The 24,470-nt window shown below is 35.8% G+C and overlaps 2 protein-coding genes across 7 annotated transcripts; one reads left to right on the forward strand and one right to left on the reverse strand.

The window, feature by feature from the left end:
- Positions 1 to 4,881: 4,881 nt before the first annotated feature.
- Positions 4,882 to 8,046, reverse strand: LOC140764978 (auxin-responsive protein IAA16-like). 2 transcript variants are annotated; one of them, XM_073103875.1, is made up of 7 exons: positions 7,589 to 8,046; positions 7,203 to 7,498; positions 6,978 to 7,083; positions 5,803 to 6,062; positions 5,469 to 5,616; positions 5,285 to 5,348; positions 4,882 to 5,175 (listed from the first exon to the last, which is right to left on the reverse strand). In XM_073103875.1, exons 2-7 carry the CDS (start codon positions 7,486 to 7,488, stop codon positions 5,134 to 5,136), a joined length of 906 nt encoding a protein of 301 aa, XP_072959976.1. In that variant the 5' UTR covers positions 7,489 to 7,498; positions 7,589 to 8,046; the 3' UTR covers positions 4,882 to 5,133. The 2 variants fall into 2 exon arrangements, with proteins under 2 accessions (XP_072959976.1, XP_072959975.1); XM_073103874.1 differs by having other exon boundaries at positions 7,203 to 7,501; positions 7,589 to 8,044.
- A 5,111-nt stretch (positions 8,047 to 13,157) lies between these two features.
- Positions 13,158 to 24,349, forward strand: LOC140766230 (uncharacterized protein C3F10.06c). Of its 5 annotated transcripts, none has more exons than XR_012105305.1 (9): positions 13,158 to 13,520; positions 13,675 to 13,835; positions 14,518 to 15,238; positions 16,194 to 16,297; positions 16,403 to 16,511; positions 16,654 to 16,713; positions 23,228 to 23,455; positions 23,670 to 23,898; positions 24,027 to 24,348. XR_012105305.1 is itself a non-coding variant. In XM_073105711.1 (8 exons), the coding sequence occupies exons 1-7, from the start codon at positions 13,238 to 13,240 to the stop codon at positions 23,419 to 23,421; spliced, it is 1,632 nt and encodes a 543-aa protein (XP_072961812.1). In that variant the 5' UTR covers positions 13,158 to 13,237; the 3' UTR covers positions 23,422 to 23,455; positions 23,670 to 24,348. The 5 variants fall into 5 exon arrangements, 3 of the variants coding, with proteins under 3 accessions (XP_072961812.1, XP_072961814.1, XP_072961813.1); XR_012105304.1 differs by having other exon boundaries at positions 24,030 to 24,347; XM_073105711.1 differs by having other exon boundaries at positions 23,670 to 24,348.
- The last annotated feature ends 121 nt before the right edge of the window (positions 24,350 to 24,470 follow it).

A 24,470-nucleotide genomic window follows, 5' to 3' on the forward strand; every position in this document is an offset into this window, starting at 1 on the left:
GCTCCCGGTGGGAGGGGTGTCAATCTTGTGCACCAATCTCACTCTCATATCCTCTAAATAAATCGAAAAAAAGAAACCCTACATGTACCTTTCTTTTCCTTAAATGGACGTGCTAGCTTATACTCACATGAACGTACCCATTCTATCTCTCTCCCTCTCCCTCTCTCTATCTATGTATCCATCTTATTTATCTTTATGTTTTTTGGTCCCCCCACCCCTCTTCTCCCTTTCTTCATATGATGTTAGTTACACCCCAAGTTCCCTGGCCTCGGACATAGCATGGTAAGGATACCTTGGAAACTTTTCAAACTGTTTGTTTCCGAGTTACATCAATATGTCGGAATATTGAATTGGGTACTCTTGGAAAAATATGCTTCTATGTCCTCTTTTGAAATAAACTTGCGTGAGCCGATTGGTGTAGGCCGTGATTTTGTCTATCAAATACATGCGATCGATGTGAAGACACTTGTAGACCCGCTCTTCTTATGGCCACTTGTTTTTGCTCCATGAGTTACATATTTTACTTTTATCATTTCAGATGTATACCATTACATTGACAAAATAATTGCTCATGATGAGAATTGGATGGTTTTCATCTCTAATACCGTGCTAGAGAATATGGAATATAAGCAGGAGGTTAACGAGGTTTAAAACCCATGGCTTCAACAACAACAACAACAACAACAACAACAAAGTAGCTTTAATATCATATTACATAATCAATTAATTTAAAATCTTAACTTGTTTACATAATAGACCAACAATAAATACATATCATGGCTTTAACATGATAAAGCTTAACCGCCAATGCACATTATATATAAGGTGGTAGAGATGGGGATTATCTTGCACATAACCCATATCATTTATCTCTCTCACCTTACATTAGGTATATATATATAGAGAGAGAGAGAGAGAGAGAGAGATTGTAATGTACATTCCTAACCTCATTTTAATCCCAAGCTTCATAAAAATAAAAAATAAAAAAGGAAGAAGAAAACAATAAATCAACTCGTGAAGATAATATCAAAGCATGTGATAGATATCTATATAGGTGGCTGTAAGATGATCTCTTAATAATGGAGATGTGCATGTAAAGCGTTAGGTGCTCCTTTGGAGCCTTATCGATCGCCTAACCCCCATTCTCATCTAGGAAGATGATCACATAAACTACCAGTGGACCATGCAAATATTCCTACTAAGATCTCCCGAGTACAAGATGTCTACAGCCCAAGAATTATTCAAATGGTCCCAGGGATCTCAAACTGGGATTGCCCCCAAAGACTTGTTTGCACACAGTACGTGATAGCAGTCTTCCAACAAATCCCATATAGCTACTACCATCATCTGGCCATGTTCCATCTTGTCACAATGCATGGGGACCCAAACTTGCTTCAAAAAAAGCTTCTAACATCCTACATATATATATATATTTTTAACCTAAAAGTTACTGACTGGATAGTAAATATTCAGTTATTATTAAAAGTAAAAGTTGTCTTTCCGAGGGGACGATGATACTATTGCAGAGGTGAGTGAGACAGATTAACTTAAGCACGAGATACATAAAAGTAAAATAAAAGATGTTCAATAATAAAAATAAAAATAAAAACTTTTTATTTGCATGCAAATCTCTCAAAACACTTGATTTTTGCATGGATACGTCTTCACACATAGCAAACTTAACTAATCCATACAACTCCATCAATTTAACTATCAAAAGGATCAGACATACCCTTATTCTTGTTTGCATATATTATATTATTTCGTTTGTTAGGTTACTACGATTTTATCTCAAAGATGTTAAAAAGTAACCCGAAAGGGCTGGTATACACATAACTAAGAATCAAAAAAGAAGAAACAAACTATATGGTAGTAGGGCGTTGGTTATAATGCAAGCAAAAGATAAGGTATTCTTCTTTTTTTATAAAGGTTTCAACATGGCAAAGTTTGAACTGTTCAAACACATGCCTCTGGGATGTAGTTGCAATGGATGCAGCCATACATCCATCTACTAGTTCATGTGATGAGGGGAAGCTATCGATCTATAAACCTTTGGAAAGGAATTAAAGATGGAATTGTTATGATGTTAGATTGGGATGGGTGCATGTGCTTGCCTCCCTTCCAACCGGAAATGCCAGAAAAGGACCCGTTTGGTATTTAATTAGGGAGGCTAGAACTCATTCTAGTGATTGGTGAGGACCACTAGTGTCTATTAATCCAATCTTATTGCCACCATATTCCATTGTTTTGATTCCTAACCTTAAGCTTAGTGGTGAAACAAAAATATAAAAGAAGAGTAAAGCATTCCCCTTTTAATTATTACCATTTCTTTTTTGTGTGTAGATTGTGAGATTTTCTCTCGCGGCATCAAATTCTAGCGCATATAGATCCACATCCACTTAGTAGTAGCTCTTTATGTGCGACTTAGTACCACGTTACACTTTTGAATAATAAAAATGAATAATATATATTATCTAAAATATAACACTTTGCTTTGAACAATGAGAATAAAGATTGTAACATTTTAAATAACTCAGAGAGCAAACTATTAGGCTATATTCAAAAAAAATAAGAAGTTGCATCCTATGAATAGATTATCACTTAGCACATGATATTCCCTAAAGCATCTCTCTGACCACATACTTGCAACTGGATATTTTTTTTGCTTTACTTATATTGGAATGCTATAAGATTCCCCAAGTAAGTGGTGGGCATCTTTCCACTGCTCCTTAATTTTAGCATAACAAAAGTTGGCCTTTTGCTAATTCCATTTGCTTATCTTTTTCTAACCTTGTCCACCTGAAATGAATCTATTGTCAAGTTGAAGTACTGCACCTCTTTTTTGGGTCATGATATATTCATATATATATATATATATACACACACAAACATCACCCATCCTTTCCTAACCTTAGCCTGTTGAAAAGAACCTGTCATCAATGGGCCATATCCAAAGAACCAAGTAGCTCCAATTTGGGCTTAATTAGTACCGACCTACTGACTCTATTAGATTAATGAATTAATTAAGTTAACTTCTCTTCCTGGTCAAAAGTTTTATTCTGCATTGTTGTTGGCAAGTTCATTGCACCAAACTAGCATTGAGAGGAGAAAATAAAGTGGTCTTAATTTTATGCGTAAAGTGAGGAAGTTTTTAACACAAGGAAGCTAAAGATGTAGGTGGTGGTGGCATACTGCCATACTGGCATGCAAAAGCATCACTCTGCATGTACTTCATAAACATTATCATCATACGCAACTATGCATTGTCATATGCATCACATCTGTTGCTATGGATGTGTCTGCAGGTCTATAGGGTTATGGAAAGAAGGGCAGGTGAAGTACCCAATGTGATGGCATGGCCATGAGGTTGTCGACCCGAGGAGCAACAAAAGGAGAGCACAGTATCTCTAGGGCTTATCCTATCCTTGATTAACATATCTTTGCATGTGACCCGGGTGAAGCATCCATGCATGCATGCAATGCAGTGGTGACGATGGCATTGTTGTCTATCCTAAATATGGCATGGATATGTCTCCCAACACATGGCCCAGACGTGGTACATGCATGCCGTTCATGCCCTCATGTCCTCTCGGTCCATCATCTCCATCCCCCTCTTAGGTTGACACAGGGGCCCATCTACAATGACCAGTTTGATGCGTGAAGAACTGGGAGTCCAAGCTATAATTACATACAAGGGGGCAAAGTACCCCTTTCAAAGGAATCATAACCCCTTTCTTGCTTTGTACTGGTGATCAAATCTTTTATGGTTTATATATATAGTGTGTTGTCGCAGTAGTTGCTAGTACTCCGCCGCCGCCTGGGATCGATCAAGAGCAAAAGTAAACTAGTACTAGAATGAAACAACCAAGGTTGGGTTTGAATGATGTCCTAAACCAGTGCTTATCAATCCAATTAATGGCTTCTTTTCCATCTCTCAACCGATCATTGTGGTGGGAATCCTGGGCCGGCCCAATAGAAATTGAGCTAAGCCCAATTTGATGTGAACCCAACCGCAGTAGTCCAATGACTTCTATACTGGAGCTGTATTCGAGTCTATGGATGACTCCACGTTGCGGTGATTTAGATGAGTAACTCGACAGCAAGACGGATTGAAGTGATACCTTAGCAGCGTTTAGTTCACAGCAATAGCTCGATGATGAACACAACCTAAATTCTAAACTAAAACGACTTAATATGTTGACTAAAGCTTGATAAAACTTAAGTGCGGGTGCCTCTTGGTCTAGCGTTCGAACTTCTGAAAGATAAATATATATATATATATATATCTATACTATTAGGGCTTAAATTTGTTACTCTTATGTAAGCAATTATTGATCACACTATTTGGGAGGAATAAGTGAATCGGAGTTGAGAAGCACAAGATTATTGAGAACAAATTGCTGCTGTCAGGTTTAGAGATTTCTTAAATTGCTTTCGGCACTATAACTCAACTCACATATCTTCCAAATAGTTTCAGAATTCAACCATTCCTCTAGTATCTGGTATCCAAATTAAAACTTAAACCCCTTAACATGGTCGAGGGGAAGGGTTGAGCTATTAGATAGTTGACAAGATTTAAATATTATAAAAAGATTACTCCAAACAGCCCATATGAAGGACAAATTATAGTCATCAGAATACCTCTTTTAGGCATCAGATTTGCTTGCTAAAGAAGAAAATAGAATGGAAAGCTGTTGCTTGGACATAAATGCAAGGGTGATTGGCCTAAGTTTGGTGATGCAGTGGGACCTAGTTAGGCTTTGTTACTTGTTGGAGTGTCTAAGGTGGATGCGTCCCACTGTTTGCAACTAAGACCACTGTTGAAAGTGATATAATCCTCACCCTTAACTAATTTTCATAAGCATTTCAGTATAAGAAGCATGAAGTAGAAACTAGTGCTTTCCAAGTAGTAATATTTGACAGATAATATAAAGGAAATTGCTACTCGTGCATCTCTGCGGATGTTCCTTTTTTCCCCTCTGGCAAGAACCAAAAGAGCGAAAAAAGAAGAAAATGCCCACACATTCAAAAAAGGAAGAGAAAAGAAGAGATAAAAAGCTCTCATCAGCATGCATCTCCCAAAAGGAAGATAATTTTGATGGATGATCGACCTGAAGACACTGTGTTTCCAACTCAGCACTGCGTTGCCGTTCTTTTTCTGCTGACCGCTCTCAACTGAAAGAAGAAGACGATGTCAAAAACCGAAAGTAGAAGTAATGTCTATCTAAATCTTGCAAGTGCTAAAAGCTATAAAGTTATCATAGGATCAAACTTGCAGACTTACTGATGATGCAGAAAGGTCAGAGCTTTTCAATACTCGCAATCGTTTTGCCGTCGAAACAAACATGCTGTGATCATTTCAGTGAAAAAGAAACATCGGTTCTCTTAGAATATAAAAGATATATTCATGTCTTATAGAGTAAAATTTGAAGCAAAAGAAAAGGAAGAGAAGGTTTGCAAATACTTACTCCCATGGAACATCACCAACCAACATCCTGTCACCTTCATCATCTTCATAAACCAGAGTATATTCACCACTTCCATCGAGTAAACCAGTGATTGCTGGCTTGTCTAGAGAATTCTTCTGACTTCCAGCAGCAAGAGGATCCATTTGAGCTAAATTTAATGTAGAAGAGAAGAAAACACAAAATGCTCAGATTAGCACTTAATTTCTAGTGGCATCTAATTGATATTGATCAACTCTACTCTGCCTTAGAGGAAAAACTTTAGTACGATTTCTTGTATATAATTATTAAGAGATGTTGCCTTAACTGAAATGTCTGGTTAATTTTAGCTGTATACCTGCAATAAGGCCTCGGAAGAGCTCATCTACAGTCAAAGAAAGCTTCTCATAGCTATTGTAGGCTTTCAAATCCACTTTTCTACCAATAGGTATGCCATCCATGTTAATTTTCACAAACAAGCCCTTTTTGTCATTCTTGAGCTTAGTGGCAGTCTCTGCAACTCCATTCTGTGATTCAGAAGATGGTTTGGAAGTGCTGGCAATATTCTTTCTGAAAGAACGAATAGGAGGCCATCCAACAACAGGAGTGCTGGCAGTTCTGCTCATAGAAACACAAAAGGAGTAAAGAAATAAGAAAATCTTCAAAAATATTTTTCTGGAGATTATATCTTTATTAACTTGAAGAATCCTGTGCTCTACTTTACTTTTGCAAGGAATACTTCAACTGAAGATAATTTACTGAAAAGTAGTTCAGAATTATACAAGAAGCCTGTAATCTTAGACACAAATATAAAGAGTAAGAGTAACCTAATAAACATTATCCATTATTTACATTACACCTATATATGAAAGTGTTGCCAGATTTTACGGAAAGGATACCTCTGTTCTTAACCTAAACAGGTCAAATACAACAAGAAAGAAGACCCTACAAGCATTATGAAAGTTTTGACAAGATAGTTACATACTGGCAAGCAGGATCTCAGTTGTATCAATTTTAGATAAGGATTTCTTACCAAAAGGGAGAATATGTAGTAATAATTTGAAATAACTTAATAAGAGAAAGTTAAGCGGAAAAAATAATCATATTCAGACATGAAAAAGACCTACTTTTCCAATATCCCACAGAAGCAAAGCATTCTTGGCCTGAATTAGTTCTCTTATTCTGCTTATCCATGAAAGAAAATAGATATCTAATGAAACATGAAAAAGAGCTACTCTTCCATCACCAACAGTGTTATTAACTCCTAAAGTTTCCAGCAGTATGGCATAGTAAAGAATGACCCAATAATACATCAGTATTCTAACACTTAAAACTTTATTCCTCTCTACATAAAGTTCAGAGCACAAGCTTGTGAGAGGAAAAATCCAAACTTGACAAAGATCTGAACATAAACAACCAGGAATTGAAAGCTAGAATGTCCCCGCTGTCTTCAATAGAACAAGCATATGGGTATAAATATTTCTATTAGTTAGGAAGAGCTAGAGCTGGATATCCAAAGGTCTATGATGATACCTTGTCTGAGAACTATTGTTGGATCCAGCTGCGTTCCCAGCAGCGGCTGCATGTGCTACTGGAGGACCACATGCTTTTTTCTCAAGGCTCTGCTGCTTCTGAATAGCTACAGATGCAGAAGAAGAAAAGGAAAATTAAAAGTATGACAGGGAAAAATAAAATATCATGAGAATTAAAGAGACCATTGAAAGAAGAAAACCAAGAACTGATCATTTGTAATAATACCTTCTGTGTTTGGTTCAACAGCACCAAGAAACACTCTTTTGGCTCCAGCGCAAGGCTTGGAACCATTGCTCTTGGCAACCTTGGAGGAGTAACCCAGTGATAGGGTGGAGTCGATAGAGAGCCCCGTTTTCCTCCCTTTTGCTTGTAGCCAATCTTCTCCTCCAGGGAGACCAAGCTTTAGCTCCAGCTTCTTCTCCTCTGCAGCTCTAAAACCATTACCTCCCCAACCCATGAGTTCAAGAAGCTGAGGGCACCCTTCTGTAGCTCTTGTGAGACCTTCCTCCATTAATTGCTTTCTTCTGGGCAAGAAAAAAGCTATCAGAAACCAAAGAAGAGAGACAAAAAGCTAAAGCTCTCAACAAAATGATATAGCCCATGGCACCCACCTTCTCAAACGAGCAGGAACACAGAAAAAAGTAACAACCCTTTGCTCAATCTCCCAGGAGACTAAGACCCCAAGCTAAGAAATCAAAGACCCACTTGGAAAACCACCATGACCACCAACGGCCTCGAAATAAGATCTTGGGAGGACAACAAGCAGGGAGAAGAAAGCTCCTCGGCTTTTGATTGTTTTGTTTTCTTCCTCTCCTCTCCCTCTGCTTTTGATTGTTATGTTTTCTTCCTCTCCTCTCTCTCCTTTCTCCTTCGAAGAAGAGACTGTCACTCAGACAAGGTATAAGAGCACGGCAGACATGAGAGATTCCATGATCTCACGCAAGTATTCGACAAGAGGGAGCACCACAGGCGTGCTCGCTATGACAATTGCGCGCTTACCCAAAACCAAGCCAAGCCAAAGCCAACGATGGAGATGTGTTATCCTCTCTGTCTGTCTCTCTCTCTCTCTCTCTCTCTCTCTCTCTCTCTACATGACTACATCTCTCTTTATTCAAGGGGGAAAGGTTGTACGTTAAAGTTAAAACCGCACAAATTAGAATCATAACATTTCAACTAATCCTAACATAAAGTTTCTAGATTGGTCCTACATTGTTCCATTTATTCTCCTAGCAGCACGAGAATATCTTAGACATGCACCATGCTAAAATCCAATTATGAGAATAAAGATAGTGAGGATAGGATAAGATAAAGTGATAAACTCCCCCCATTTAGTGCTCTAATAAATGAACAGTATATGCCATAATGAGTAATAAAATGTGCGTTATTCTTAGGAGATCAAAGAAAAGGTGGTGTTAGGGCCCTGTTTGATTGCTGCACAAAGGTCTTGATACTGTCATCAATGGATGGTATTATTTGTGCTATTATTGCAGTTTAATCTGGAGGATAGGATAGTATGGTATAAAGTTAACTTATTATATAATGAACATAGAGAGTTTTAACTACAAATATGCTTCCTGTTAGCTCTCTAACCACATCAAAAACTAGAGTAAAAACGTCATGACTTTGATTTTTATTATTATTCACATCTACTCATATAAACATTTAACATTCGACCTCTAACATAAACTGTAATAAAGTAATTAGTGAATTTATATAGGTCGAAATAGAAAGCCATAAGTTTGAATACCCTATATATTTTGTATAAAAGGTTAACCAGCATGCTAACTGAGATCATGTATATATCCCTAAATATTTGAGATATTTTGTGCCTTTTCCCGATAATATAGTTATCTTTCTCAGCAAAAGAAGAGCTTAATTTTTTAGAGTATTAGTCATTAGATTATGTTTAGGAATAACTAGGTTAACTAATGAAGCAGGGGTTGAGTGAAAACTGGAAAAGAGTGCAGTGGAGAAGATTTGCATGATCCGGTTTGGGTTATTAAACACGCACATTCCATGATTTTGTCTGCCCACCAACTCCTCTCTCTCTCTCTCTCTCACTCCTAGTAAAGCTATCTCACTTTGACATAAAAGCCCTTGCTTTAAAAAATATTGTGTTTAACTCCTCAAAAGTTTCCTAATTACATAATAAAAGACTCAATCTATTTAATTTTTTATTTCCGGGGGTGGGGCCCACTTTTTATCCTTGTTCCGAGTAGCGTGAAGCGGTGATAGGTGCCAGCTTGGACGCAGGCGGTCAACTCTGCAGGACCTAATTGGCCCGGACCCGGTGTCCGGTCAATTGGTGTCGATAACGAAACCGAAGAGAAGAAGACGTTAACCATATATATATATATATATATAAAATTACGAGGCCCCTCACTAACGTACGCGTGGGGGTGGCTCGTGACCCCATTTCCCGACCAAACAAAACGTTCTCAGGGAATAATTTAGGCTCGCTCGCATTGGGAACTACACCACATCTGCAGTACAACCTTCTTCGCCTCACATGAACATTATTATAAAAAAGTCCACTTTCTTTTTTTTCCTTCGCATTCTAAATAATCTGCCTCGGATTTTATTAAGCATACGATATAAGTTATAAGTTCGAATTTTCTCGTAAACTAGTGTCAGCGTGATCTAATAGTTTTACCGACACGTGTCTATATATATATATTATATATTTATATGTCACGTGATGGTAACCTTAGAAGTTGGAGGTGTTATTATTATCTTTGATTTTGATTTGATATAAACAAGAGTAGATTTAGAAAATATTTTATGTTATGTGATTAAAATATTATTTATAGTTGCTAAGATGAGGAGAGAGAGAGAGAGAAAATGAAGGATTAAAATGATAATTAATCATTAAACTTTATTAATAATCATTTTGAATCACCTCAGTTCTGCCTACCATGATCATACTAGAAACTATATATGGTCAACTCTAAGACTCCAGATCTTGAATCACTTGCAAATGGGAGTCGCTGTAATCAACTGTCGTGTCAACTATACGTAGAATGATTATTGATAACAGTAAAGCTTTTCTGTTCAAGGGTATGATATATTACTGTGGTATGTATGTTGCCTAATGATTTGAGCTTTAAAAAATAATAATTAATTGGCTAAAGTAATATAAGACTTACTTTTGTTTCCCATTCTTTTAGTATTGTGATATAGATTACTGCATATTTTGCTATCTAAATATTTGTCCAGGTACGATTTTATAGGTTATGTTAGAGCGTATGATATATATTATTAGTCGATAATAATAATTTAAACATCTTAATCAACCAATTATCTAACAATCATAACTTTGCAGAGTTGTATTACACAAATATATACATATATGTATGCATGAGCAAACATCAAATGATAATAAAAAACATATATGTACATAAATTACTACTTGTGTTTGATCAATTACACTTGGATAGCTACATATTAAATTGGCAATCTAAGGTTTATATAATTGGCAATGTGTTTTAAAATATACTATACATATTAAATTATTTAGAATATTTGTGCAAGCATGCATATACACAAATCTTATGTTGGTCTGTAAAAATATAAAAGAGAAAGACATATTTTCTAGAAGTGGGTCGAATTAGAAAAGTTTGAAACTTTTTAATCTATAGGCATCGACTGATAATAAAAATCAAGAAAAATACACTTCATGAATGAACAATAAATGATAAATATTACTAAAGGTGTTACCTAGAACTAATCATTGGGCCCAACCAGCTCGAGCTCGGTTTGGGCTCGACTTAGCCCAAGGCCGAGATGGTAATAGACATAGGGGTGAAAACGGGTCGGATTAACTCCGACCCGACCTGCTATCCGACTCGACTCGGATCGGATTCAGATAAAAAATTTCTATTTGATTCGGATACGGATAGAATTTTTGAAAAAAATTCGGATACGGGTCGGATATATTTTTCGGGTTCGGATACGGATATCGGATATCCGTTTACTCGCATATATTTTTAAATGATTTATAGTTTTTAATTTACTTAATTTAAATAGTAAATATTAATATTATTAGTAATAATACATTATATATTATTTATAGAGATTAATTTCTTTAATTTTATATATTTGACATAAAAAATTTATTTGTTGTAAAACTCTTAATAATTTTGTGTTAGTTATATCTAAATAAAATATTATAATTATTTTAAATTCAATCAATATCCGTTTAAGATCCGATCTTTTATCCGAAAATTATCCGTATCCGTATAGTTAGGATATGATTTTAAATTTTGCTATTTGTATCTGAACTAAAAATATGAATCCACATATGAGTTTAGTACTATCCAATCCGTATCCGATCTGTTTTCACCCCTAAATAGACATGATGGGTTAAACTTTTGCCTGCGCCAATTAGCTTGAAAGCTTAATCATTATGTACACCTATAGTCGTAGTGCCACGTAAGATATTTAATTTATTGAATATCACTATATAAGAACTATTCATACGAAAGCTAACTAAACTATTATTATAAAAACTCATTATGCTCTGTCTGATACAATATAATAATTTTTAAACTTAGCGTATTATGTTAGTGGGCAATACTATAATATTTTAGTCTCACTCGAATATAATCCAGCTCGAATAATTAATGAGTAAAATCATAAAGAAATATTTAAATCTAATTAAGTCGATAAATTTAGCACTAACCAGCTGGGCCAGCCTGCAATATAATCACCTCTAGTGTTACTATGTTATTTCATGGTACCCATAAGATTAAGGTACAGATGCACTTTCTATGCTACTGATGGACCTATGAGTTTAAATATTTATTCAGAACTAGACAGGTAACGAAATTTCCAAGAAAGACTTGCCTAATGGTAAGTACTCAGTAGCCTATCCACATATCACTCCGATTTTTAATTTTTAAATTTTTAATTTTCAAATTATCTGCTTCACAAAGAAAAAGTTATTTAACCTTTAGGACTCCATTCCAGACTTGGATTTCACTTCAAGGAATCCAAATTTTCTGTTATAGAAGACGGAGAAGAAACAGATTAATATGGAAATGTAATCTTTATACACAATATTAGTATCTTATTCTTGGCTTCAAATTGTAACGAATTTTCTTCTACATAATTACACCTTTGAAACTGCATTATTGTCCACCTCTATATAGACACTCTCTTTTTTGGCAATCAGGCCGTAGCCCTGTTTCATTGAAGCCCCTGGAAGGCGCATTAGTCTTCTACATTCGCCATATCCTCTTTTGCTAAGTCCAGCAATAGCTTGCGAGCTCGTTTTACCGCTTCTTCTCCCTGAGTTTATGTCCAGCATAGGAACAAGAATATCAGCCTATGTTCAAATGCATAAATAGATTTTGTATAGTTTTAAAAGATTCTATTATTTCTTTCCAGCTAGATACTCCATATTAAGGCACTTAGCCAAATATATTATCTTTTCTTCTATTTATTCAACTTTAAATTTTCAGACTAAAACCAATCTTTTACTTGCTTTATATGACTGTTAATTCCTATAGTTTTCTTCATATGTCGCAACACATTGTCACCAAACTTGCACCTCAGGAATAAATGATCGATCGTCTCCTCTCTCGAACAAAAGATACAGTTCAAGGTTCCCGTTCACCCTCTTTATACGAGATTGTCTCTGATTAGAACCATATTGTTACTACGGACACTCTTATTTATTTGTATTGACGCTTTTAATTATAGAAAACCTCAAAGCTCCGCTAGAGTTTAGGGCTAAAAAATAATAATAATAAGTTCACCTTTTTAGCTAGGAGTAGGGCAACTTCCTTCTCCCTCTCTTTTCATTTATATTTTATTTAGATAAATAGAATATAAGAAAACAGAATAGAAAATAAATTTTTCTTATTTTATTTGGATCGAATGTAATTGAGAGAAAAATATGAAGAAAAAAAAACTGAACTGAACTGAAGATAGGAAAAAAAAAACACAGTGCCATTTCAACAAATTACATATTATTTTTCATCGTCTTATTAATATTCTGTCTAAATAAAGTTATCTCTTATCATCTTTACAACATCGACTGCATACATAAAGATCCGATCTGAATGTATCTATCTGCCTATCAAGATCCGATCCAGATTGGATACGGACTGAACTATACTAAAGCGACCCGATAACGAGATCGTATATAAGATTCGTTCGGATCCGAACCCTAAACCCATCTATTCCTCCGAGTTGAAACCGTTCCCCCTCTTTCTTCTTCCTCTCTCCTCTGAACCTCTCTTTCCTCTTCCATCGCCATGGCGGCGGAGCAACAACTAAGCATCTACAAGGCTGCGAGATGCATAAAGCGCAGTGAGAACTCTCTGTACAATGCTCTCCGCTCTATCTATGAGGATTCCACCTTCGTTTCCGAGATCGCCGCGCTTTGGCCGGACCTCCCTCTCCTCGCAAATCTCCGCTGCGGCCTTTGGTATTCCCCTCGCTTCGATTCCACCTGCTACTTTAAGTCTACCGATGGCCACAACAACAACTGGTCCTTCTCTACCTCTCGCCTCAACCTCCACGTCGCACAACTCGCCGGTATGCGATTTTGTCCTAGTGTTTCTTGGGAATCGGTGAAATTCGGATCTTTATTTTGAGTTTCTCTAATTTAGAGAAAGGTAGGATGTTTTGGTGGATTGAGGTGGGAAAATGTGTTAATATTTATGTTCCTTTTTGTGCATTTTGTGTGTAGGGCAGAGAGGAGGTTGCATGATAGTTGATTCGACCAGGAAGGGGAAACGGTTTCCGGATTCCATGTCGAAGACTATACCAATATGGGCTTGCGTTTTGAATCGGGCGATCAAGAAGCATTTGCAGATGATGGCTGGATATGTTGAAAGCGATGATGGATTGGTGAGTTTGAGTATTTACTTTCTATGATGCTGCACCATTGTTTACTTTCTATAATGCGACGCGACCAAGCATAGACTGCTTCATTATGGAAGTGTTGGTAGAACTTATCCAGACTTCGAAGTAACTTCTTTATACCATTAAACTATCGTGCTTAAATTTCGCGAGCCTAGGGATTCATGATCATATTATTACATTACTGTTGCATCTGATACATCTACTTATCATTTTTCTGTAACTTTCTGTTCAAGAAGAAAGAAATTCTTTCATCGAAGTTGTCATGAATTTAACAAAGAAAGAGTTGCACAACTAGCTGAAGTGGAAGTACAAGTTTACAGGGAAAATGGAACAGATTCTGCATTAAATAAGAATTTGTCTATATTATGAACATCTGTAGGTTGGGTTTCAGTAGGAAATGACACTCAGGAGGATTAAGCAATCCTAATTGATTGTACAAGTTTTGGCGTTTCTTTTTGTAAGTTTAATGCTGTACATGCTTTAGAAGCTTCTTAGCATTCTATATTACATTATCATCATATCATGCTCCATTATCATTTGCAACCTGCTACAACATTAGTGTCTATAGGGTACTACTGAAAGATGTTCAACAATGGTTCAGTTTCTTATATTTCTGAATGCCTAGTTTTGCATTTTCCTCGTCATGTTGATCATCTCTTTCCTGTAGTCAAGTACTTCATCGAATGAGCGTATGGAAATGAGACCCATCCCTGTATATTGGGATAGCTCGTTACATCTTCCTCTGTGGGTTCTAGACACCGAGAAAGCTGCTATAGAAAGGCATCTTGATGAATGGACGGAACAGTTTGAAATGTGTGGAGCTGATATTGCTTCTCTTGCATCTAATGTGAAAAAGCCTTTACGTCCATTGTGGATTTCTCAGAAGTCCCTTATCTGGATAAATGACGTTCCTGACTCTGATTCGTGGGATTTCACTCCTATCATTCTACTGTCGTCATCAGCACCTGTTGGAATAGCTAAGCAAAGGACATCGTCAGAGTTCAGCTGGCATTATATTCCTGGAGCTGGAGATGATGAAGAGAGTTGGGCACGAGGTCTATCTCCTAAATTATTTTGGAAGCATGCATTTGATATAATTGATGCTGGGCCTGATCTTTGCAAGCATCGAGTCGCTGAAATCGTTGAAAAAGAAAGGGTATATCGTGCACAAAGGGGTGAATATTCTCCACAAGTTACTGTTAAGCCTTCAAGGATATTGGTTAACAATGAAATGAATGAACCTTATGTTAATGGGGAGTCTACCATTAGCTGTCAGTTTAGGGACTCTGATCTTTCTACCAATTTCATGAGTGTACAATCTTCTAATGACAAGCAGTCCATTTTCTGGCTTGCTTCAACTAATCTTGCTGTGGCCTCGACTTTACATGGTATGCTGATCTTTTATTCTAAACTTGAATTTGCTCTTCATTATCAGTATCTGATGCTAGTTTCGGTATAATCCTTGATGTATGACGACATTTACATGGCTTTGGCAAATTTGTGGCTTGTTGAGTCATACTTTGAATTCTTCATATGGGGCTTAATGAATCTCAGTAATGAGCCTTTTTGTTAATTCAAACAACAATAACAGCAACAAAAACAACCACCAAGACTTTAGTCCCAACTATTTGGGGTGCAATTGTTCATGAAGTATGTGTTTCCTGATACATAAGCAATAAGATTCAGGAAATTGTTTATTTTTGCATGAATGTATACGATATAAATAGTAATAGCATGATACGGGTTAGTGACTCTGGGACTAATTGATACTCTATATGCTGGTGCTTTCAACCATGTAGACCATCATCCAAAGGTTTATATTTTTGTTTTAGAGCCTCTATTTACAAAAAAAGTTGCATATATGCCCTGTCTTCTAATACATAAACAAATACAATCACTTTCTCCTTTTCTGTGCTGATCGAAGTTTGATTAGATTTTGTATTGATTTTATGGCTTTGGTAAAGACCCTCTTTATCTCAAAGGACATTTTGGAAAGTAGAAGTTTTAGCAGAGTTTCTCATTTTGTGAAGTGTTCACTTAGAGCTTCTCTTTTGAAAGGCATGAAGCATGGATTCACAAGGAACATGTATATATTGCTACAGTGAGTAATTAACTTTAAAGGAAAGTGCAACTTACTATGATACTGTCCTTTGATGGATGTGAAGAATAAGGGATTTATCACAGACTTAATACATAAGAATTGGTGTTACTGATACATTCATGGAGCATTTAGATTTGATTTTGTCTAGGTATCATACTGCCTTTTTCATTCTTACGTCATGAATGCAAGATTAGTTCCTTTTCTGGTCATCCAAATTTCAACATATACTTTTGTTTCTGCAGTAACCGATGTATTGGCTGATGTCGACTGTGTATTGAATTGTGACAGCAATTCTAATTTGTTTCCTGTGCCACCAGCTGATTCTTACTTGCATCTACCTATCTTGGTGGGTGAAGAAAATATGAGTTCATTTCTTAAAAGATGTCAATTCTTGACTTCATTTTGCAGTCATTGACTTCTTTCCTCTAATATTTTTTTCTTTCTTTTGTAGAACTCAAAGGTGGACCGATTTTCCTTGTTTAGAAATCTGCCATCAGCAATAGATTTTGCAAAGTTAAATCTCCCTAAAGGGAAAAAATTACTAGTATGTTGTCACGACGGTAAGCTACTATGCTAATTTTATTATTTTTTCTCCCAAAAAAGGCTGTAGTTCACTTTACTTTGATAATATGATTTCTTAGTAATGTAAATCTTACTTTGTTAGTGTCTAACAATTTAAAATGCTGCCTACTCTGCTTGTAGGAGAAGATATTAGTGTTTGCGTGTGTCTAGCTATCTTGACCTTCTTATTTGATGTAAAAGGTATGGCAGCTTTTCTTCTGATTTTGTATTGCATATTGCACAACATGCTTGCTATTGTTTGTAACAATAATTGTCTTATTATACTTTGTATTCGATATATGTCATGGCAATGGTTTTACGATGACTCAAGTTGCTTATGCTGACTCTTCTTCTTCATTGGGCTGGGATTGTCCACAAGCAAGATAGATTATTAGTATGAAAACACTTAACTGTCATTTTTGTTATCCTTGTACCGGTTGTTGCTGTTGTTAGATTAAATGATTGAGACTTTTGCCTTAAAAACTCAAGTTACATTTCAGGTTGTACTTTCTCCCAATTGTATGTTTTCATTGTAAATTCTTCATATTTCACTTTGTTTTTGTTGATTTGCTATTGCCTTACTTTTTAAAAGTGTCTGATAACGAAAAATGTGAGAGAATGAAATGATTATAATACAGATTTTTGATTTGTTTCTCTCTAAACATTACAGAGAATAGAAGCTGAAGTTTTGAAAATACACGTCCTCTTGATGTCACTCTCATTTTGATGCGACAACTTTAATGAGCAGATTTTTTGAGATTATGCTTTGTTTCGTAAGAGATATATAAGAGATCACATCCATTGCTTTTTTCCTCGCTAGTATTGCAACTGTCTATCTCATTCTCAAAAGGATAGTTTAAATTTTTACATGATAACTTTAATTAGCTGATTATTTCAAAGATACTCAAACATATTGAGATACACATGCATCATCGTCATCGGTTCTTTATACCTCTAATATTCCTAGTTTTAATAGTAAATCTGTTTCTGTTTGACATATAATTTGAGTAAGAGATGAATGTTGATGTTACTTTAAAAAGAACCAAGGTTGTTTCTTGTTGATAAACCTCCAATATTTCCTCTGTATACCAACACGTTTGGGAGGTTCATAAGACAATACCAGCACGTTAGGGAGGTTCTTAAGACAGTGGCAATCACTACACCGTTCCGATTTTTTTTTTATTTTCTTAGTGTTCTATAGGACTAGGTGTTGTTAATATACATTTTCAATTATTAGAAAGGTGGAAACATTTTTGATTGATTGCTATACTATTAGATGGAAGTCAAAGGAAACTGCCGATATAGTGAGTTTGCCAATGGACGGCGAAGAAATTTATTTTGAAATGAGGGCGAAGAGAGTTGAAGATAAAGGAAACCGAATATTATCGAAGAATTTTTGTCAAGAGAGATTCCTTTCTTAGCAAGACATTTTAATAACTCTAGTCTGATTAATCACCAGAGACTGGAGATTATTTTACAGAAGCTTGCAGAGAGCAATGTTGGAGAAAACATCCTTGATTTAGTGAGGATGTATATATATTGTACATTTTTTCCAGTATTCTATTCTAGAGGAGTATTCTATTCTAGAGGAGCTACTACTTTTGCTCACTTAAATTGTCTTAGTATTTGGAAGATATCCCTTTACTGAGCCGATATTCTTGGGCTGGTGGCTGGTGCTGACCATAAGTATCTTTATCTTCCTTAATTACTATGATAAATAGGATGGAGAAATTTAAGGTGAAGAAGAATCGGCAAAAGTCAGAGATCTATATCTCTAGTTGTTCTCTTGTGCGTCATTTTAAGTCCTGTACTAATCTATATTGTCTGCGTATTTTTTAATATGGAGTATTTTAGGCTCTAGTTGCCAATAAGTGCTTCTCTAGTTATCCGCGAATGAAGCGGTAGGCTTGAAGAAATACCGTTTTAAATTGGATAATTTTATGGCAATCCTAAAGGCCAATGATTTTGTTGAAGTGTTGGAGATCACAACGGAGGAGCAAGAATTGCTTGCAATAAAAGATTGGCCTTTTGATATCGTAGCGCCCTATGATGTTGCGAGGCCCTTTCTTGTTGTTGCCATAGTAGATGAGCGGCCCTCTAAGAATAACAAGGTATTAATAGGACATTGATAGTATTATCATAATTCACTACGTGGGTTGGCACAACTAGGGGTGTAATCAAGCTCTTGAAATTGAAATTAATTTTGAGCCTATATTTGTGATCAAGCTTGAAATAATTTCAATTCAAGCTAATTTTGAGCTCGAGCCTAAATGAGCTTATCAGTAAGTAATTCAAAGTTTTAATCAATTCGAGCCAAATTTGAGCCTAATCAAACTTGAATTAAACTAAGCTTGATTTAGACTTAAATCAAGCTTAAAATAATGCATAATTCAAAATTATAAACTAATAGAATCAAAGTTATAAACTCTATAAGATCAGATTACATATCAATCCACTTAAAAAATATTAGAATATAAAACATTTATAGTATACTATAGAAATATTAGTCATATTGTATATATATTATAATTATTTCAAGCCTTATAGAGTTCTATCAAGTCAAGCTTGAGCATGCTTGATTACTTTGATAGCCCTAGGCATAACAAGTGGAGGACAACATGAGGACAATCACTTTGGCCTTAGCAAATTTAACAACCGAAATACGGTTGTTAAGATCTTAACTTAACCGCGGCAAAAAGTCGAGGAGTCCTTATTCTCCTATGTCATCTTCTGCATCTTATTTGGACAACCCTATTCCCATTCCGAATAGAAGACAATTGAAGAGGACCAACCCATAGTCCTTGTGTCCATAAAAAGAAGAAGAAGAAGCTAGAGAGGAACCATACAAAAATAAACAGAAGGTTGTGAGCTCGACGACTAGCGTGCTTCACTACATCCTGACAAATTACACAAGTTATTTCGCTACCTAAAATTTCCCTCATCATTACTCATCAGTAGTCAAAGCGAGGGGATGCAACCTTATAGATATTTACATTTAAGTTTATAAAAGTTTATTTTATAATTAATGTTAATGTATTTAATTAAAGAATAAATAATAGATTTAAATTAAAGGATAAAGAATTGATATACATTATAGAATGAAGAATTGATGCACTTTAGAATTTTTTTCTTCCTCAAGTTTTTCTGTGCTTCTCGGATCGTGCATTTTTCTTCTTCCACCGAGCCTATATAAAACAAGTAGCATAAAATTTACACAGGTAGTGCAGTTATTATGTAGACTACTAACGAATTACCTAGCTTACTAAATAATTACGTAGCCTACTAAAGAATTACACAGTTTACTACATAATTAGGTAGGTTACTAAAAATTACGCAGGTAGTGCAGATATTACACAGGCTACTAAAAGTTACGTTGGTTACTCAAAAATACGAAGGCTACTAATGTAGGTTACTGAAAAATGTAGGCTATAAGAATTACGCAGGTTACTCTCCTATTTTTTTCTAGCTTCGGTTGCATATTTTGCATGCGTCAAAGAGTTGAAAATCATACACAACCATTCTTGCATGTCCATGGCAAATAAGTACAGGTGTTTTTTATGATGCAACGGGATGAACCAATAGGGGCTATTCATAACATTATGGATGAGATCGTGTCTCAACTCTTTCATTGGAGCATCTTGGTTCCTTTCTCTTCAACTCTCTCTTTGCCCTTATTCCAAAATAAACTTCGTCGTTGTTCATTTGCAAACTCACTATGACAACATTTTCCTCCAACTTCCATCTAATAGTATGGCAACCAATATTTTTCACCTTTCCAACAATTGAGAATGTATGTCAATAACACCTAGTCCTAGGGAACACCTAGTCCAGGGAGCACTAAGGAAATCAAAGATGGACTGGAATTGTGTAGTGGTTGTTACTCTTGTTAATTTTTTTGAACGTACAGATATACGGAGGAAATATTGGTAGCATGGCAACGTGAAACAACCTTCGTTCTTTTTGAAGTAGCATTAACATCCATCTTTTCTTCAAATTATTTGTATGACAGAAACAAATTAACTATTAAAACAAAGAATATCAGAGGTCTTACGCTGGTTTATATTTTATTATGTGGGTATCTATAACATTACGTAGGTATCTAGTGGACTTACGTTAGTACTAAGCGTTTTACGCAGGTCACCAACGTGAAGGGGTTATGTTGGTCAATAGTGAATAAAGTAGGGCCCTAGTGAATTACGTTGACCATTAATGGGTTACACTGGTTCATATCCTATTTTTTAGGTATTTATGGAATTATGTATCGCTAGTGATTTACATTGGGATCCAACGAGTTACGTTTGTCAACAACAAATTACGTGGGTGCAAAAAATATTGGATATTGACATAAAGCCTAAGGATTGACTTGATTGCAACACTCTTGTGGGTCCAAAAAAGGTTTATCATTCGACCTAAACCAAAATAAGTAGAGAGGTTTATGGTTTACTACAAATGAGATGAACAATTAGCGATGACGAAAACTATTTACAAGAATACAAATTTTAGGAAGATAGATCAATAGTAAAGATTAGCGCCATGTGGAAAAGGGAAGGCAGCGACAATTAGAGTTCCTGGTGGCACATGTGCTAAGGCAAAACTTAAACTATACTTTTGAGAAGGAGATGGACGATTGCAAATACTAGTACAAAGAATGAATGGCTGATGCATGCGTATCTCAATGTGATCGGTTGCTATCTTTGAATTAGTCTACTAATTAAAGCTGTTGTGTAAAAAATTAAATTATCCTTTTGAGAACGAGATGGATAGTTGCAATACCTGAGAGGAAAAAAATAACGGATGTGATCTCTTGCGTATCTCTTTTGAAGCAAAGCATAATCTCAAATAATCTGCTCATTGAAGTTATGGTGTCAAAATGGAGGTATGGCATCGAGAAGACATGTACTTTCTAAACTTCAGCTTCTATTCTATGCAATGTTTATATAAAAGCACCTTAAAAATTGGTATAATTTAATCATTCCATTCTCTCACATGTGTCATTGTCCGAAATTAGTGAAATATGAAGAATTTGCAATGGAAACATAAAATGGGGAGAAAGTGCAACTTAAAACATATCTCGGATTTTTGAGGCAAAATTCTCAAAAATATATCGCAAGTCTAGAAGGTTTTCGTTAAAGAATTTTAGTTTTCGAGTTTCATTTAGGACATTTGGGGAAAATGTGTAGGTTTTCAAGGAGGAAATACATCAAAGAAAAGTGTAATGTCAATATTGTGTAGTAGTTGTGTAGTGATCAGAGGTGATCATTGGGCTCGACTTGTCCAAACTTGGCCTTAACCCGCTTGATTTTAATCGGGCTAAGCCCAACCAGAGCTCGGTTTGTGTCCACGTGGCTCATCCTGTTATGCATGTCTATTCTCATTATTTTTTTAATTCCACATCAGATATTTAGTAAATTAGATATTAATATATAAGTATTGTCCTATGAAAGAAAACTAAAATATTTTTATAGACCCATTACGCTCGGCCCGATAATATATAATATTTTAAAATTTGACCTGTTATATTAGGCTCAATATCTCATGGGCTAGTAGGTGTGACAGGCTATAAAATTCTAGCCTAGCTCAAATTTGGCCCGCGCGATTAATGGGTTGGCCTATGAATAAATATTTAAGTTCGATCGGCTCGAAAAGCTCGACGTGCCCTATGATCACCTCTACTAGTGAATTTTGTTGGATGAACTACCATATCTCAACTAATTAGGAGTTTGGCCTATCAGAATCACAAGAGAAGATTTGCATTTGTTTTTAGGTTTAAGCAGAGCAAGGATTGCTATGCTTGTAGCAGACACTTGCCGCAAATTTCACTGACTGTGCCACAAGAATAGAGGTCCCACTGCTAGCCCCATGCAAGAGAGAGAGGGAGACTACTTACCATATCAAGGAGCCTCTACCACTTATGACACTCTCCTTATCAAGCTCTTGTCGTCGCTCTTCTCTCCTTATCATAGTACCTTAAGAGTGATCAGCCACTTAAGTTAGATCTGTTTTGCAGATCCTTGTTTATTTTTTGATCCATTTGCCATCATCTTCTCCAGTTTCCATCGCTAGGGCATGACAATAAGGAGGTGATGACAATGAGGAGAGGAGGGTAATTGCTTTGCAACAACACTCTCCACCATTAATTGCCTTCTCCAGCCAATCTACTTATTAATTGCCTTTATGAGATAGATTGCTGCTAGTTTTTCGACATGCATTGTGGTACACATTAAATGACATATTGACTTGATCACATGCAAACCAAGACTTTAATTTGCCCAAAAGAATTGTACCCATGTGTTACATTCTTTTTCTCATACTAATCTTAGATGTACTTAGTGGTTTATGTTAAAATATTTTTCAGTGCATGAAGATGAGATACACGATAGGTGGGTATGTAAGGGCTTGACTTGCAAGCACACAGGAAGTTACATTATAGCAATTGCAGCTTAGTGGACCTGTTGCTCTTTTTTTGTGTGTTTGTGTGCTTACTATAAGCACATCTAACAGACTCGCTTTACTGTATATCAATTTGTTTTTAAACCATTCTTCATTCTTTTGCTTATGCATGCCACATTTTATGCATGCATTTAGTCTCTATTTCCTTTTAAATCGATACTAGGTTGCCAATATTCCTGGAACCATTCTTAGTTGACAGAATACTGACTATTTTTGTGGGGAATCTTTTTTGTAAAATATTTATGGAAATAATATTTTTCTTCAGGGTCTTTTGATAGTGGGAAGTCCTTCATGCACGATAACATAACAAAGTGGGAGATGAGGAAGAGGCTGGTATTCATTTGCAAGTTTGCAATAAATGCACGGCCATCTAGAGGAAACCTGAAGCAGGTTTTTGGTTTTCTTAGTAGGGAAAAAGAACATTTAGTTAGCGCGGCAAACATTGATCATGATTCTTAGATCATCTGCTTTGCTGATTTGGTTCTACCTCACAGTAAGTTGCCTCTTCTTCAATTACTTTCTCTGTATGAGTAAATTAGATTAACTGCCAGAATGGGCATGAACATGCCAGAATATAATGAAAAGATTCATACCAATGGTCTGAGTTACTTCTATATGTCTATACTAACTAGGATCTTTCTTTTTGTGAAATTTATGTCTATTCAAAAACAGTTTTCTTCATACGTTTTGCTTTCATTTCTGAACAGATGGTACTGTCTAGAAGTGCTGTAGCTTGAGCTGCAGTGTGTACACTTTGTGCAGTCCAAGTGCTTGAGCTAGAAGAGTTCTGAATTGCAGGGTTTCTATAAGTCCAACTTGCAGTATTTGCAGTCTGGTTTCAGATATATTATGCGAGGACAAGCTCCATTTCTCTGCTATGTGAAGCACTTACAGGCGATCATTTAATGGGTGGCACCCTCATATTGGATTTGTAAAGTAAGTTCTAGCTACACACCCTCTTCAATTATTCCTCAATTTAAGTCAGTTTTTGCAAACTAAAATGATGATCTTAAGTTATGTTTCTTCATACATTCTAATCTATCACATTTGAATTACTTGGAAAGTAGAGACAAGCATATGTTGTCAGCAAAGAATCCCAGTGGATAAGGAGGACTTGAAGGGAAGTTGTTCTACTCCACCTCTTATCATAAATTGTAATTATTTAATGTACCAGGGCTATTAGATCTCTTGTGAATCAGAATTTCGCATTTCTTTTTCTCCTCGTTGATTTTATGCCGTTAGATAGGGAAGGAAATTTATTACGCTACTTAATTATTGTATAATATGGGACTTGTCGGTCTCTTAGACCAACCTCTTTATTTAGTCAAATATTGTCTTAAAGAATTGATTTTAGGGAGACTTACTCCTAGCTTTGAACTATTGTTCATTTCTATGTAGCTCTTTCAGATAGGCTCAATGTGTGATCCTTACGAAAATGGATGGAACATGGGTCGGCTTTCACAAGTATAACGCACGTCTTATAAGCTCCTTAGGGATCATTTTTTTGT

Source organism: Typha angustifolia, chromosome 8 (assembly GCF_048772165.1).
Source record: "Typha angustifolia cultivar Huaian chromosome 8, ASM4877216v1, whole genome shotgun sequence".
Taxonomy (NCBI): Eukaryota; Viridiplantae; Streptophyta; class Magnoliopsida; order Poales; family Typhaceae; genus Typha; species Typha angustifolia.